Source organism: Meleagris gallopavo, chromosome Z, assembly GCF_905368555.1.
Source record: "Meleagris gallopavo chromosome Z, MGAL_WU_HG_1.1, whole genome shotgun sequence".
Classification (NCBI taxonomy): Eukaryota; Metazoa; Chordata; class Aves; order Galliformes; family Phasianidae; genus Meleagris; species Meleagris gallopavo.
In genome coordinates, this window is record NC_139435.1 from 60948393 (window position 1) to 60964117 (window position 15725).

Consider the following 15725-nt stretch of genomic DNA (forward strand, 5'->3'; position numbering starts at 1 on the left):
GCACTGCTGGGCCTGGTGTACTGTCTGTATCAAAAGACACTGAAGAGCACATGTAATTGATAAAGATACTGAAGAGCACGTTGCTGTGGTAGTGGCTGAGCTGAACCACACGCTATCTTCAGTAACTATCTAAATATAGAACTCTTTGAGAATGGTTGCTCATTTGCAGTGCATTGTTGAATGTGCATGGAGAGCTTACTACCTTTCAATGATCAACTTGTTATTTTGTGAGTGATTGTAAAAAAGCAAATGACTTATTTTTTTGTATTGGCTCTGCAATTTATTTTAACTGTTGAAACTTAGCAAATATTGATTGATCAATTTGTATATCCACTAGTTTTAAAGTAATGTGTATATCTCAAAATAAAAACTGAATTAATTGAGGCTCAATTGTCCTTTTTGATACCACATTTATGAAACATGCTAAAATTCACTGTAAGACATCTTTGGCATGTGAAATGCGGGATAAATCGTATGGGTATCTACCAGAAGTATGAAGGATATCTTCTCAGTGAGAGCAGACAGCTCTTGAAGGTATTTTTTGTTTGTTTTCTATTTTTTTTTTGTATGAATTTGTCATACTGTGTTTCCATCTAGCTACTTCAAAGCATGATGCCATCTTAATTTCCTTTCCCTTTAAGAGTAACTATTCTTCAGTGTCTTTTTGAGGGATTTTTTTCATAATATCCTTAATGTTACCTCCCATTGATTCCACAGTAAATTGTTCCTTTATTTACATGTTGCGTTGCACAGCTCAACTTTGCCACTAGTAATAGTGATCATGGGGAAGTACGATGAGAAGCCGACCAGAGACAGCAGTCAGGCTTGTCCTCAAACTGCATCTCCTACTGATGTAGTTGGAGCAGAGCATCAGTTTGATGTGTCATTGGTCTGACCCTGAAAGGCAGGGTACCAATTTATCTGTCCATCCTAAACAGGGAAATATCATACGTGAAAAAATACCTGTCTGCATTAGTGCCAGCTGAAGTCTCTGTTAACACAGGACCTTTGAAATAGCTTTGCACTTTTAAAAGGTATTTTAAGTGCAGATTACATAGAAAATGTTCACTAAATCCTACAATTTTGACTTCAAATAGACAACTATATAATTTATTGGTTTCATGTGTTTCCCATGAAAAGTGTTGGGTTTAGTTTCCAGACCATTAAGTAGCTTGGATCTTGGAGATGTGTTATGTTAACTGTTTTTTTGCATCCATAATCCATAATCAGACACATAAAATGCATCTGATATTAGTTGAATTTTTTTATTCAACATTTTCAAATTTTATGAGGGCGCACTGTGCTGAGAATCATCAGCAACAAAATTCTTCATAGTCATACCAAATCAGAGTTTTATCACTTTTGTAAAACAAATTTTTCCTTTGCTACATCTGTCATAGTGTGTGGAATAGTTGAAAACAAAGGTTGCTGTCTAGTATGCATACATTTCTTGTCTGTGTACTCAGGCATCTACTGCTGTAACCAAAAGTTTCTATTAGTTACTAAAGAGAGACTTAGCAAGTTGCAGTGAGTTGTTATTGCATTTCTGTCCTATTGATTTTTGTGATCTTCTTGCTCCATAGTAAGTCAGTAGAAGAAGAGTGAAATATCACATGCTGAAAATGTTTCCTGCCTCTTTTGCCCTTCTACATCTTACAGTGCAAGGCCAGACTACTTATGGAGATTCAGTTCTTATCTTTCCTGAATCTGAGTTGTAAGAGAACAGGCTTACAGCTTCTCTTGTTGCTGATGTTCTTGGTGATTTAGTGAATGTACTAAAATGTGCTAGGAAAAAAATGTGATTGGACACAGAAGTAGATGTAGATCTAGATAGTGTTGAAAAATTGTGCAAGTCATGCTAGGAAGTACATGCTGTAAGACTGTTTCTTTTATATGCCACACTAAAATATTATCTTTTGTAAGATGCTTCTTTAACTCTGGAAATGATTTAATTACTGCAACCAGTAAAACATAGTTCATCCTTTTTAAATACAGCAAGTATGAGTTATTCATAGTTGCTGCTTGTGACTGGGCTTTTACCATTCAGGAAGAATTTTGAATATGATGTGTGGCTGCAAAGTTAAGAACATGAGGAAGCTTGTGGTAGCTTTAGGGTTACTCATATAACCCTGATGTCCTTCTATTGTGTACATGCATAATAACCCAGTGTTGCTTGTATTTTCTTCATGTGAGCTTTTGTTTCTTTCATCAAATAGCATGGCTTCTGAATAGGTACGTAGTGGATGAGGCTTATTTCTGTAGTTGATTGCAGAGCAAGGAACGCCAGGAGAACACTTTCTGGAGTCAGGCTACTGTGAAGACTGTTGTAGGTTCTGATGAAAAATTCTGAAACTTTCAACAACAACATTGTTACTCTGTATGTTTAGTGTGGTATAAAGGACAGGCACTTTCAGAGGAAGTTCTTTCTTCAAGCTCTGGGAGTGCCAGTATTGGTTAGTACAACACTGACATTGATTTCTGTGTCTCAGTTTGCTGTGCATTAGTTCTCTTTCACCTCATGGGCTGCTAAGAAAATGAATGTATTAATGTTTGTAAAACACTGCTAATTTGGTCAACAATTTAAAGCTTATCAAGGAATACATACTTATGCATTCATGAGTGCTAAGGTTAGGCTAGACTGCAGGAATTAGTAAAGAAGCAATACACAGGCAGTGTCTATGCTGCAGTCTAGAGCTGTAATTGCAGTTTATGAAGTTCATCTTAAGAAGTTCAAGGCTGATCACTATGTGAATGGGTTTTTGCTGTTTACACAGAAAACAGAAGGCAGCCCGTATTTAAAAAAAAATGCAAGACTGTGGAAAATACATGTGGGCTCAAGTCTTCAATGATGTGACCATGTGATTTATCAGAAGAGGATGGTGATGTTTAAAAACTACCACAAATGTGTATTTTTGACCTGCAGCACTTCATATGAGATTATCAAATGATGTCTGTGTTGTGGAACGAGACTGGACTGCTTTGGGAGAAAACTGCGAAATTAAGGACACTGCCCTAGTGCGTTTATCATGAGAACAGAGGAGGGTGGCATAGGGACCTGTTCAGGGGTATCTTTTTTACTTTTGGCAGGTTGACTCTCATTGTTAACCCAGTGTTTAGGAACAAACTATATAGTGATTTTCAGGTTACCCATTTACTGTAGATGCTACGCCTGAGAACTGATGGTTTATTTGAAATTTTCTGTGTTCTTTGGATAGTATCCATAAAAGCCAAATATTTCTGGTTGCTAGTAGTGAAACAGTATATGGCAGTTCTTATCATGTGCACAAGTGTGTATTTCTTTGCTTAAATAAATCGGTATGGTCTTCAGTATCTCATAGGTACTTTTATGTGTTTCCTCATAACTCCACCTTCAGTTAGGGAAGCACTGTTATAAAACTGTGTTTTACAGAAGGGAAACTGGAGGACATACACTGATATTAATTAATCTGGCAATTGAAAATAACAGGGCATGAGATCTCTTTCAGTCATAGCTTGGTGTTTGGTTCTCTGACATTTCTCTTTGTTTGCTTCAAGGCGACTTAATGTTGTGGCTAAGTCATTTCAGTGTTAAATGTTAATAGGTGCTCTTTGTAACTGTAAAGCTTTTTTTAGTTTGTTTCTAATGATTTTTGTTTTGCTTTCAGATGTGGTGAAGAGCCTCTGTTTTCACCTGTACAGTTTACAGTGCCTTAAAAATGGGGTTTGGAAGTGACTTGAAATATTCTCATGATGCTTTATTAAAACTGCAAGACTGGGAACTACGACTGCTCGAAACGGTCAAAAAATTTATGGTCATGCGTGTAAAAAGTGATAAAGAGTATGCTTCCACTTTACAGAATCTTTGTAATCAGGTAGATAAAGAAAGCACTTGTCAGTTGGATTATATCAGCAATGTATCCAAGGTAAGACTGAGGAATTATGAATTTGGAATATCCTTAGAATTAAATATTTGATTTTTATGTTTGTTTTGTTTGAGTTTGATTGATTCATCTTCTCGAGAGTTAATGTTTCTGAAGTGTTTAACTCCTTTTAGTTCTTTGCTGGATTGTGGAGCAGTTGAACTCCAGTCTTGCTTTGAATTTAGTAAGTAAACTAGAATCCTAAATTCTGAAATTTCGGTATTTTATGTCTCCATGCTTTGCCTCCTACTTTGTTTTGAAAACAGAATATGTTGCAGTGAGCTTTTCTTTTAAGACAGTTAAATAGAAACTATTGTTTATGTTGTATAGAATTTGTGACAGAAATAGAAAAATGCCAGGAAACTTAAGGCAAAGCATAGCATACCAACGGTTATTCAGACCACAGTGTGTGATGTTAAAACAAAACATTAATTCAGGATGTTCCTTGTATTTGTGAAGTTATTTTCCATCCAATTTACAATAACTTTGTTGACCTTTTTATAAAGGTAAGGCTATGCTTTCCCCAGGTTATTAATTGTCAGACTTGGAGTAAGTACAGAGAAGGTATAGATGAAGGAAACTTCCCTGTTCCACCTGCTAGTAACCTTTCCTCTTGACTTGGATTCCTTTCTGACTACAGAAAACAGTTCTGTTTTATGGCTTATTCAATTTTTGAGCCTTCTGCTGCTGCAGTGCTTGCACAGTTCCTTCAGTCTGGCATGAATCCTGATCTCTGCAGGAGAAGGCTGATTTTGGGACAAGTTAAATTTTACACAAAGCAGTTTTTATGCAGTGTGCTTATGAAATTGCTGTTTGAGATCAAGTTATGGCATTGCAGCAGGAACATTAGTGCTCTGTTTGCAGCCATCTAGATCGGTACTAGTGAAAGTAAAGTGACTATGTGGCTTGAAAGCTGCACTGAAGTAGCTAGCTTGCTTCAGCTGCCCTGAAATAACACTGGGTAGTGTTTATCTGTAATGAATTCTGTTGTTGCCTGCCCCACCCAGTATTTCTTGTCTTGTAAGCTGCTGCGCTTGTTTTTTTGTGTTTGTTTTTTTTTCATCTATGTGTTTTGGTACTGTGTTTGAAATGCTGTTCACATAGTTGTGTATCTTACCCACAGTTGTGATGATTTTGGTAAATTTACATAAAGCATTTTTGTTCACTGATGTATGGCAAAATCACGTATTTTTTTCAAGCTTTCTGATGTCAGATCCCAGAGTTTTTACAGAATTACAACAATACCATTAATAGTTCTTGCTCTTGCTGCCCCACTGGGATTGTTCTTATGTGGTGGCAAAAATGCCTTGCAGTGCTTATGGGCAACAAAACAGAGTGGATTCTGGCTAAAATGATGAAGGAGCACTGGCACCTGTACCACTGGCACATTGCAACCCTTCAGGTTCACCTTCAGGTGATTAGCTCTCTACTCAGTTGAGCCTCTATGGTGACTTGTGTTTTGTTTTGTTTTTCCTGTGAACATGTAAGCTGTAAGAAGGTGAATATGTGCCTTAAACCATTTTCTATGCAGGTTAAACAAAGCGCTTATTTCACATTTTTAAGTGCTGTTTGGATGTTGCTACTCAAGTTAATCTTTCAGGTTACTTTTGTTCCTTTTTTTTCATTTTTCCATCGAGGAAGTGCTGTTTTCCTCTTAAGCCCCTGATCTCTAAGCTTTCACATAACAAAAATATTCTCGTAATACTGATAGATCATTTGCATAGGCTTGCCTTGAAATTACACTGTCAGCTTGGATTTCATGCTAGCAGAGTGATAGATTGTCATATTGGTTTTAGTAGGTAAAATATCTAAGTTATTGTTTGATTACTTGAACTGTTTTAATATATATTGCTACTCAGTTATATTTTTTGTCTCTTTCTGACATCTTACAGAATTAAAATCTGACACAATTTTTGTGGGATGTAAATTAGTATCTTATATCTCCTCAATTAAAATACTTTGTTTGATTACTTGAACTGTTTTAATATATATTGCTACTCAATTATATTTTTTGTCTCTTTCTGACATCTTACAGAATTAAAATCTGACACAATTTTTGTGGGATGTAAATTAGTATCTTATATCTCCTCAATTAAAATACTGTCTCTTCGTATTTATGTACGTTGTTTTGTGTGCATACATGTCTAAAAATATTTTCTAATCAAACAATATTATATTTTACTGCTTTTACTGCATCGTGAGTTTTTATAGGAAAGGAAGTGCTTTGCCTTTTCTGATGACCCCACCCAGCTGCTTTTTTGTCCCATATAAATCTTAATTTTTGTAGTTTTTCTCCTATTATAACCTTTCACCTTACCTTCTACTATTTTAAGACAATAAAATTTTACGAACACAGAAATCTTGTTCAACCAGTGCTTTCTCATGTAAAAAGAGGAATATGAGGAAAGGGAAAATGTGCAAATTGTTTTATTTGTTTTTTAAATAGACCAATTTTTTCCTGGTGTCAGTCTAATTTTTAAATGGAAGAGCAGGTTTATGCTAGGTTTCAGACTTACTTGGGCTTGTTTGGTAAACTGTAGGCTAAGTATTTCTTTAGAATTGATTGAAGCTGTGCTTGTCTGTCTGGCAATAAATCACCCTAAGAAACACCTTACTTTTTCTCCTCTGAGAGTGCTGTGATGAGCTTTTCCATAACCGCTCTTCTCATATGTATTTATGATGTTTTTTTTATTGTACCAGCTTTGTGACATGGCTTCTGAAATCATTTGGAAAGTTCTCTGTAAATGGAGAGATAAACACTTTTCAGATGTAACCAGTAATCTTCAGACTCTGAGCTTATTGTATAATACCACGCTTAAAGCAGTTATGCCAGCAGTTGCTAGAATACTTATCAGCTAAAGGAAATATTAAAGATGTTTTAGTGCATACAGGAATTAACTGTCTTTCATTTTGTTCTCTAAATTACAGTCTGGCTAGCAGCATTGTCGTGTATATGTAGGTATGCACGTGTATATATGTACATGCTCATATAAACATACATATGTATGTTTATATATGATAAAAAGAAAGACTAGATCTGCCAAACAAATGAATTTTCTAAGTTTTCATGATTTAAGGTGGATTTGTACCTTTAAAAATATTAAGACAGGTGCCATTAAAGCTAGTGTATTAGCTGCATTCAGTAACTGGTAATTGTATTGGAAATAGCCGTGCTGAAATGTTAACTGCAGTGCAGCAGTCTGTCTTACTGAATTATATCTAATGAATCCAATGCTGTTCCTATCAACAAAGTGTAATGGGCAAGGGTTTTAAAGGGTAACAAACACTTCCATCTGAACTGAACTCTAATTCTTGACTTTATGTCTGTAGTGCATCAAAAGTCTCTCTGTTCAGCACTCAGTTCTTATCAGAAGCCATGATATATTAAGCAGTCCTGAAAACAGACTAATGGGATGGCTAAGGAAGTTATTAAAGTAAGGTTGCAAAAAGCCGCTTGGTTACCGTGACAGGAAACTTCTAAGCTGTTAGCAGCATTACATTGTGCTGCTGCTGGTGGCTCTGGTGCTGTCAGTTATGTGAAGCAGCTGGCAAATGGTGTCCTCGTGAACAGTAATAATTCAAATACATATCACTGTGAGATACTTAGACCAGGACAAGTCATTTATCGATCAGAGTAAATGATCAGGTGGTGGGAAAGCAAAGAGCACAGGAATGTGCTTGTCAGATGTGTTGAAGATGTGATCTGAAAAAAGCTGTAGAGCTTTCATGAGTGTTCAGAACTGCAAAGAGTACTCTGCGGAGTGACTGTGTGATGCTGCATTTTTATCCCTGATGCTTTTTTATGAGTTTACGACTAATTTCACTGCATGATTTTGTTACAGGAGAAGGAATTTTTGTGGAAGATCTCAAGTGAATTTGGGAAGTTCAGTTTTTATTTTTATTTTTTATTTTTTTACCACAGTCCATTTTCATTGTTTCGATGTTTGTAAGCCTGAATAAGTGACTCTTCTCACCTGATTTTATTTTATTTTATTTTTACAGTCTTGGTTGCTTGTAGTACAACAAACAGAACAGCTGAGCAAAATAATGAAGACACATGCAGAAGATCTTAATTCTGGGCCTTTACATAGACTTACAATGATGATCAAGGATAAGCAGCAAGTGAAGAAGAGTTATATAGGGGTTCATCAACAAATTGAAGCAGAGATGTACAAGGTATTTTATTCAAATGCTCTTCATAGATTTACTGAAATTTTGTGTACTTAAAAAATAACATTGAGAATTTTTTTTAGATTTTCTGTTTTTGTTTTTGCTATTGTAGAAGTGGTATCTAGAATGTCTAGTTCAAATGTTAAGTTGCTTCCTGTATGTTTTCTCACTGCTGCTACCTGAGAAGGCAGAGGAGGAAGTTTTTCTTCTGCATGAATTGATTTGGTCAGATAGTGTAGGAAATGCTCCTAGAGGATGATTTTCTGTTCCATCTCTTTTATTTTTCTCATTTTGCTGTAGACATCCACTGAAAGCTTTTATGATGGAGTGATTTGGGCAGCCTGGACAGTTTTGGGTGGGGATGGGATTCTAATCCTTATTCTAAAATATAAGTCAATTGTAAACCAAATATTAAGGCTGTAGGTGGAGCTCTTCAGTACCCTTTCTCTTGTCAGTTGTGTCTGTGGTATCGACAGCACGGTGTCTAGTCAGTAAAACTGACAGAAATCTCAGTTTAATTCAGATGCTCTGGGGGAAGATTAACTGCAAATGTGAAGAAACAGATTGGTAGTCTAAAAGGTCTTATGAGAAAGGCACTGTTTCTTTCTTTTAGCAGAGATTTAGAGATCTAGAGTAGCATAAAATATAACATACGAGTAATATAGTACAAATATCGCAGACTAGTGAGAAAAACATTCTTGGGCAGATAATAACTTTACTCTAGTACTAAACATGTATCATGTTAAATCTTTTGGCTTTAATAATCTCTTGGGAGTTTGGCATCAACCCTGGGTGTTAACTGTGGGAAGTACGTCTTTTTTAATGTGTATCTGGTAGGGACTGTCTTATCTGATAGAATTTCCAAGCCAAGTAATCACTCACAGGCACTTATGGATTAGTGCATCTGGAAATGCTCAGGATCAAAGGTGGAGAAAAAGTGATGCGATATACTTAAAAAGAATTTGAGAAATGGAAAAACAAAGAAAATACAATAAAGAAATGAGAGATAGCAGAAACAAGATTGCTAGGTATTCATATATGCTTTTAAAAGAGCCTGTATTAAACATGCTTTTTTTCTTTATAAGTTCACTCAGATAAAATGATCTTTTTAAAAAAAAGATGGTAAGACTTCTTCAGCAAAATATAAAGTAGACTAAGCACTCCCCAAGTATTTTATTACAGGATTTATTGATTTCAATCATAGGGTGCACAAAACGCATGATCGTGCGAGTTTTTTTCCATCCTACTAAATAAATTTGCACTGATTTTTGTACCCCTCTCTCCCCACCGCGTCCTTCTGCCTTCCTGGCTTTCCTAAAGAGCACTTGGATGACATTTTGGTTAGATGTGGTATGTTCTCTCTTTGTTAGCTGACATTATTTATTCAAAGGTTCTATGTTAATGGAACACTTCCAGAATGGTTCCCAGAAATCCCAAATGCTTTCTGTGTTCTGTGGTATTAGATCTGTTTCCATTATATGTGGTAAGAAAGTACTTACAATTTCACAGAGCATTATCCAAACTTGTAGAGAACAGTGTCTTTACATTTCATAATCTTTAGAGTATCTGGTAAAGAACTGTTTGCCCTCTCATGAGGGCCCTTCTTTCTTATTCTAGAGACCTGTACAATAAGGAATCATTTTTGATGAAATTATTGAAGGTAATGAAAGGCATGTTTTTTAGTAAATCTTGAAATTTATTTCAGTTCCCATTGAGATCCTTCATATTTTTTTTTCTATGTGAATTTTAAGGGAAGAAGTAGATACTAGCTAAGTGGGAAATATTGTGTAAATATAAATTGGGATTAGGATAATCCTTAACCACTTCAGCTGCTTAAGAATAAATAGAGGATGGAGGTGCTTTGTTTTTCTCTGTTGGTGGAAAAATACATTCTGAAATTAATTTTCCTGGTCCTTCAAGTTATTACAAAGGCTTTGTAGTATTGTTGGCCTAATTTAATTTCCAGCTTTCTGTTAGAAAAGAACATCATTATTATGTATCATTATTATATATGTTAATACATATTATGTATGTATTAATTGTGTTCATTGCTTGCTAATCATGTTCTTCTGTCCATCGCTTAGGGTAACTTTGTAATACAAGTGTGCCTTAAATTTTATTTCTCCTATGCTGTCTCTTTTAGTCAATAATAACAGTAGTTGTGAATGATTTTACAGTACAAATAAATGTGAAAATGTGGGATGAATAGTTCACAAAAGGTCTTATGTTCTTATTTTTAAATTGAGCCTTTGCACAGATGGCCCAGAAGTCGGAATTATATGTAGTGTCTTGTTTGCTCTTGAGGGAGTTTCCCTGAGTCTTCAAATGTTGAGAGTGAGAATAATGGTACCTGGGCCTTACCTCACAAAGAAAGGAGGGATTGTGAATGCCAGTTTTCTTCATGCCATTTGCACAAGGCCAGTTTTTCTGTAGAATAGACTTCCTTTTCTGTGCAGTGCAACATGTGCTTTCATTAGATTAAGTTCCTCTTCCATGGTAGCCCATTGTGAGAGTATATTGCTTTGTCAATGTTTTTACATTTCTTTAATATTTACGTCAATTTTGTGGTATTGTAGTGACTGGTTTGTAATGAATTTGTGTTACAAGTGCATGAATTATGAATATTTTTGAGCAGCGAACTAATTTTCATGCTGTAAATGAAAATAGGAGTTGAAGAGTCAGCTTAGCATTTTGTGATGCAAAACGGTATAAGTGTAACTGTGTCTGTTGAAAGAAACTCTGTCAGTACTTCATTTCACAGTACTTTTTGAAATTTTTTGTGAATTTAAGTTTCATGGCAGATAGATTTATTCATGCAGTTGCTATTTCTAAGCTATTTGCATAAAATTTTAGATCCAAAAGTTCTACTGTATTTGTATTTCAGACATTAAAAGAATTCCTTCTTGTCTGAATATTTTCATCTTGTATGGTTTAATGATCATCCTTTTTGGTGCTTTTTTCATTTTGACTGAAGTGGAATAGTGTTTATATTAAGTTAGATTTCCTAACCTGAAGGTTTCTCCTTACGCTGTACTGCAGAGATGCAAATGGAGAAATCACTTTCGGACCTTTTATTGTATTCTGAACAGTCATTGATTTTTGATTTTGTTACACTGCGTAATAGTCTGATAGGATTATTGCAAGCTGATGAAAAGTGGCAACATTCTCATTTTTGGAGTAAATCTTACATGACATCTTTAATGTTGAGAGTAAGAATTTTTTATGCTCTTTTTGTTTCTGCTTTCTTAAAGGTCACAAAGACAGAACTTGAGAAACTAAAATCTAGCTATAGACAACTAATAAAAGAAGTAAATTCTGCCAAAGAAAAGTATAAAGAAGCCGTGGCTAAAGGTATGACTGACTTTAGTTTATGTGTTTACTACTGCCTTTTTTCAAACGTACTGTAACGTTAGAGTGAAATTAGGTATACTTTTATTGTGAACAACTTAATGAAAATGTGAAAATTCATTCAGAATCTTAAGTAAGAAAAGCTAGTTGTCATCAAGATAGCTCATTGCTATGCTGAAAATGATAAAAATGAAAAAGAAGAAAAGTGGTAGTCCTTCATGAAAAAAGAAAGATAACTTCTTTAAGCTCTTCAGTTATTCCTTTAGTGGATGCATTACAATGTAAAATTGCTCTTATGAACAGTGTTAGTAGTGAAAAACAGTTTGCAGCTTCTCATGTACATAATAGCTGCAGCCTCTTGTGTCTTGTGACCTATTATGGTTTGCTGAATAGCATCATCAATGCTATTGATGATAGCATCATCAATTCTGATGACAGTAGAATAGATCTAAAAGTTTTCAACATTAAGGAGCAGGAGAAAAAAAATTTAAAAAGTGATGTGTCCAAACTTCATGAATTTTGACTTCCAGTGAGTCGTGTTAATGATTAGAATGATGAAAGACTTTGCTATAAGATATTTTGAAATACTTTGTTAATAATTGGTCTCACTTGCCTAAGATTCTTTTTCTTTAAATAAAATTATTGCATGATGGCGCATAAATATAATTTTCAACTGCAATGTTTTTAAGTCATTCTGATTAACTGAACTAATACTTGTTTAGATATATAACAACCAAAAGCTGTTTTTGAGACACTTACATCTCGCTGTGTATTTTCCTGCTTCCATTTAGTATTTGTTTTCCATTAATACAGTTCATGGTTGATTTAATTTTCCCTACTGTTTTACTGTCTTAACAGCCTCTGACCATCAGGAAAACTTTTTCCCCCTAAAAATTTCAGTATTATTTTGCTACTATTGCACCTCAGACCATGGTATTGCTTCTGTATTACCTGTATGCAGCTAGTATGGTTGTGTATTTGCTGGTCAGCTGAGCTGTTTGAGTATTGTTAAGCCATGGTATTTTCAGAATGTTTCTGAGCCCTCAAGTTGTCACAGATGTTTGCAAGGTGAACTAGTTAGGGAAGTCTTAAAATTATAGTACTTCATTGTTCCAGGCATTAGCTGAGTAGCAGCTACTTGCTCAAGTGATGTGCTATTAGGAGACAGTCTTTTTGTTAACATGAAAACTGGTTTGGTTTTTGAGTCTCTCAAGAATGATTGAAAGCAAGGGAAGGAGCACTGCATACCATAACAGTGGGAGGGCATAGCTGAATATTGGAAATAAGTGAAGAGTATTTAGTTAGACAGAAAAATGAAAATTGTTGTCACTAACTCTCAGAAGAAACATGAGCCAGTTCATTTTTGCTTTTGTAAAATATGGTTCTTGACAGACTCTGTTCATCTGGCAAACCAAATCTTCATTACAGTGTCTGAACCCTCCTGTCAAGAGCAGAAGAAAACAGCTACTCTGCAGGAAATATGACTTAGTCCTTGCTCCTGGGCTGGAGCTGGATTACTTCGAAGTCTGCACAGTACACGTACAAGTTAGTCAACATAAAAACAAGTCATAACAAAGGAATAACTTAGAAATTTCTGTTTTGCAATTGTAATCATTTTGCAATTCGGTGACTGTACTGTTTATAACAGTACCTACAGTATTTCTACTAAGAAAATAACTTGACTGAAAAAACTACTGAAAGAGGAACATGTGTTTCTCTACCTTGGGAAGACAGTTCATTTCGTATTTTCTGTTTGTTAAAAGCATACTTAGATTTTAAGCTAAACACTTAGAGTATTTAAGTGGGAAAGCAAAAGTCTGCCAAAATTAGGGATTATTGATAGTGATCTTCTTTAGAAGAAGTTGATTTTGTAATTTTTTTAGGTCAAGTAAACCTTGGCTAACCCATGTCATACTTTACACCAGCTAACAGAACAGTCACTTAGAATCAGCATGTTGATGCTTTAGAGAGTTACAGCTGCGTTCTTTTCTAACTGAAAATACAAAGAGAATGTGTGGAATGAGAATAAAAGTTAAGCATTGAATAATGACACCAAGTAATTGCCAGCTGTGTTTCTAGTGGGGAATGGGAAGGCAACTGGTGGAGATTTTGCATGGAGAAGCCATTTCATAGAGAGGAAAATGGAACTGCTTTCCATTTTCGAAGGTTGCAGGAACTTCATTATGCAAGGATTTGTGCTCTCCAGAGTGGGGAGAGGTGAAAGTGACAGAGATGGTGTGTCAGGAGTTCTGGGAAGCCCCCCTGTAGCATATCTTTTCCTCTTCCTTCTGGGGAAACAGTGGCACAGTAAAGTTATAGAGGATGCGCTGCTAAGTCCCAATTGCTGTTTGGTGCTTAGACTACATTTTACTGCCCTATTGTGGCTGCCACTATCTGCTGCTGTGTCAGTCAGGAATCATTGAATCACAGGATCATTTGGTGTGAATGGGATCTTAAAGATTCCCTGCCATGGGCAGGGTTGCCAGCTCCTAGATTATGCTCCCCAGGGTCCCGTCCAGCCTGGCTGTGAAAATCTCTGGGGGTGACTTGTTCACAACTTCACTGGGCAACCCCCGAGTAAAGCGTGTCCACCTAACATCTAACATAAATCTCCCCCCCTTTTAGTTTAAAACAATTCCCCCTTGTCTTATCACTATTCAGACTGTAAAAAGTTGGTCTCTTGTATATAAGCTCCCCTCAAGTGTTGAAAGGCCACAATGAAGTCTTCCTAGAGATTTCTCTCACGTGAAGAAACCTGGCAGCCTGAGCTGTTCTTTGTAGAAGAGGTGCTCCTGCCCATGGATCATCCTTGTGGCCCTCTTCTGGACCTGCTCCAATAGCTCCGTGTCTTTCTTTGCTGAGCTCTCCAGACCTAGGGCCTCATGAAGACAGAGCAGAGGGGGGCAATCACCTCCCTCACCTTCCTGGTCAACCTCTTTTAATGCAGACCAAGATACTGTTGACTTTCCAGGCTGCATGTATACACAGCTGGCTCATGTGAAGCTTTTCATCTACCAGAACTCCCCAAATCCTTGTCCACAGGGCTACCCTCAAAGAGTTTTTCTGCACACGTGTATATTGCCCTAACCCAGGTGCAGTGCCTTGCACTTGACCTCATTGAACCTGTTCTGTGCCTGCTTCTTAAGCTTATGCAGGTCATTTTGCATGGCATTCTTTTCTTTCGTAATATTAGCTGAACCACTCAGTTTAGTGCTGTCTGCAGACCTGCAGAGGTCCCACTGTATGTGTTGGTGATAAGGATGCTGAAGAACACTTGTCCCAGGACAGACATCTTGGAGACACCATTTATGACCAGTTTCCACCTGGTCATAGATCTGTTGACAACAGCTCTCTGGCTGTGACCATCCAACCAGTTTTTTTTCCACTGACTAGTCCAGGCTTCAAATCCATATCTTTCCAATTTAGAGATAGGATGTGGTATGGGACCATGTTAAAATTAGATGACACTGGTCATTCTTCCATTTCCAATTGATGCTATCATTCAATCTTAGAAGGCCACCAGATTGCTTAGGCACAACTTGCTGTCGGTGAAGCTGTGCTGTCCTGAATTACCTCCTTGCCTTGTATGTGCCTTAACAGAGCTTCCAGGAGGATCTGTTCCATAATCTTCCCAGGCACAGAGATGAGGCTCAACGGCCTGTAGTTTTCTGAGTCTTCCTTTCTACCATTCTTAAAAATGGGAGTGATGTTTTCATTAGCAACGTAATTTGCTGTTCTTTTGTGGACCAGTGATTACTGTGGGAGTCACAAATGTAGCTTGGCTGGTTATGCTTGGGTGTGGAGATCTCTGTGTCAGGCAGTCTGGTTGGTGCTAATCATTTGATTGACGAGCAGTTTTTGTCTTTTACAGTCCTTACTTCTGTCTATGATTTTATGGTCATGAGAGAAAAGCAAGTTGGGAAGAGTAAAGTCACAAACTGAACTGGTCCAGTGCTTCTCTGATGATATATGCTTACCAGCTGAGAATCTGCACAGATTCTTTCTAATAATTTCTTCTGGTTTTAAAACATTTGAGTTGGAACATTTTGTAATAATGTGCTCGGAATGCACAGTGTGTTCATCTGGAGAATTGAGCCAGTAGGGCATGTTGGGATCATTTGGAGAAAAGCTTGAGAACTACTGGGTTATCTTTATATATTGAAATAGGTGGCCCTTTGTAATCTTTCGTATATGTACTATACAGAAAAAAAATGTGTCACCTTCTTACAGCTGTGGCCCATAGTGACAGTCACATATTGTACGTACAAGTCTAAACCTACAGTGATACTCTAACTCCAGTGATGCTGA

The 15725-nt window shown here is 36.5% G+C and overlaps 1 protein-coding gene across 2 annotated transcripts in view; it reads left to right on the forward strand.

The window, feature by feature from the left end:
* Positions 1–15725, forward strand: part of FER (FER tyrosine kinase) — a 183818-nt gene that overhangs the window by 20617 nt on the left and 147476 nt on the right. For both annotated transcript variants that reach the window (XM_085212751.1, XM_085212752.1), the window contains exons 3-5: positions 3645–3902; positions 7902–8075; positions 11321–11420. In XM_085212751.1, the coding sequence (XP_085068877.1) occupies positions 3696–3902; positions 7902–8075; positions 11321–11420 (481 nt within the window). In that variant the 5' untranslated portion in view covers positions 3645–3695. The remainder of the gene's footprint in view (positions 1–3644; positions 3903–7901; positions 8076–11320; positions 11421–15725) is intronic.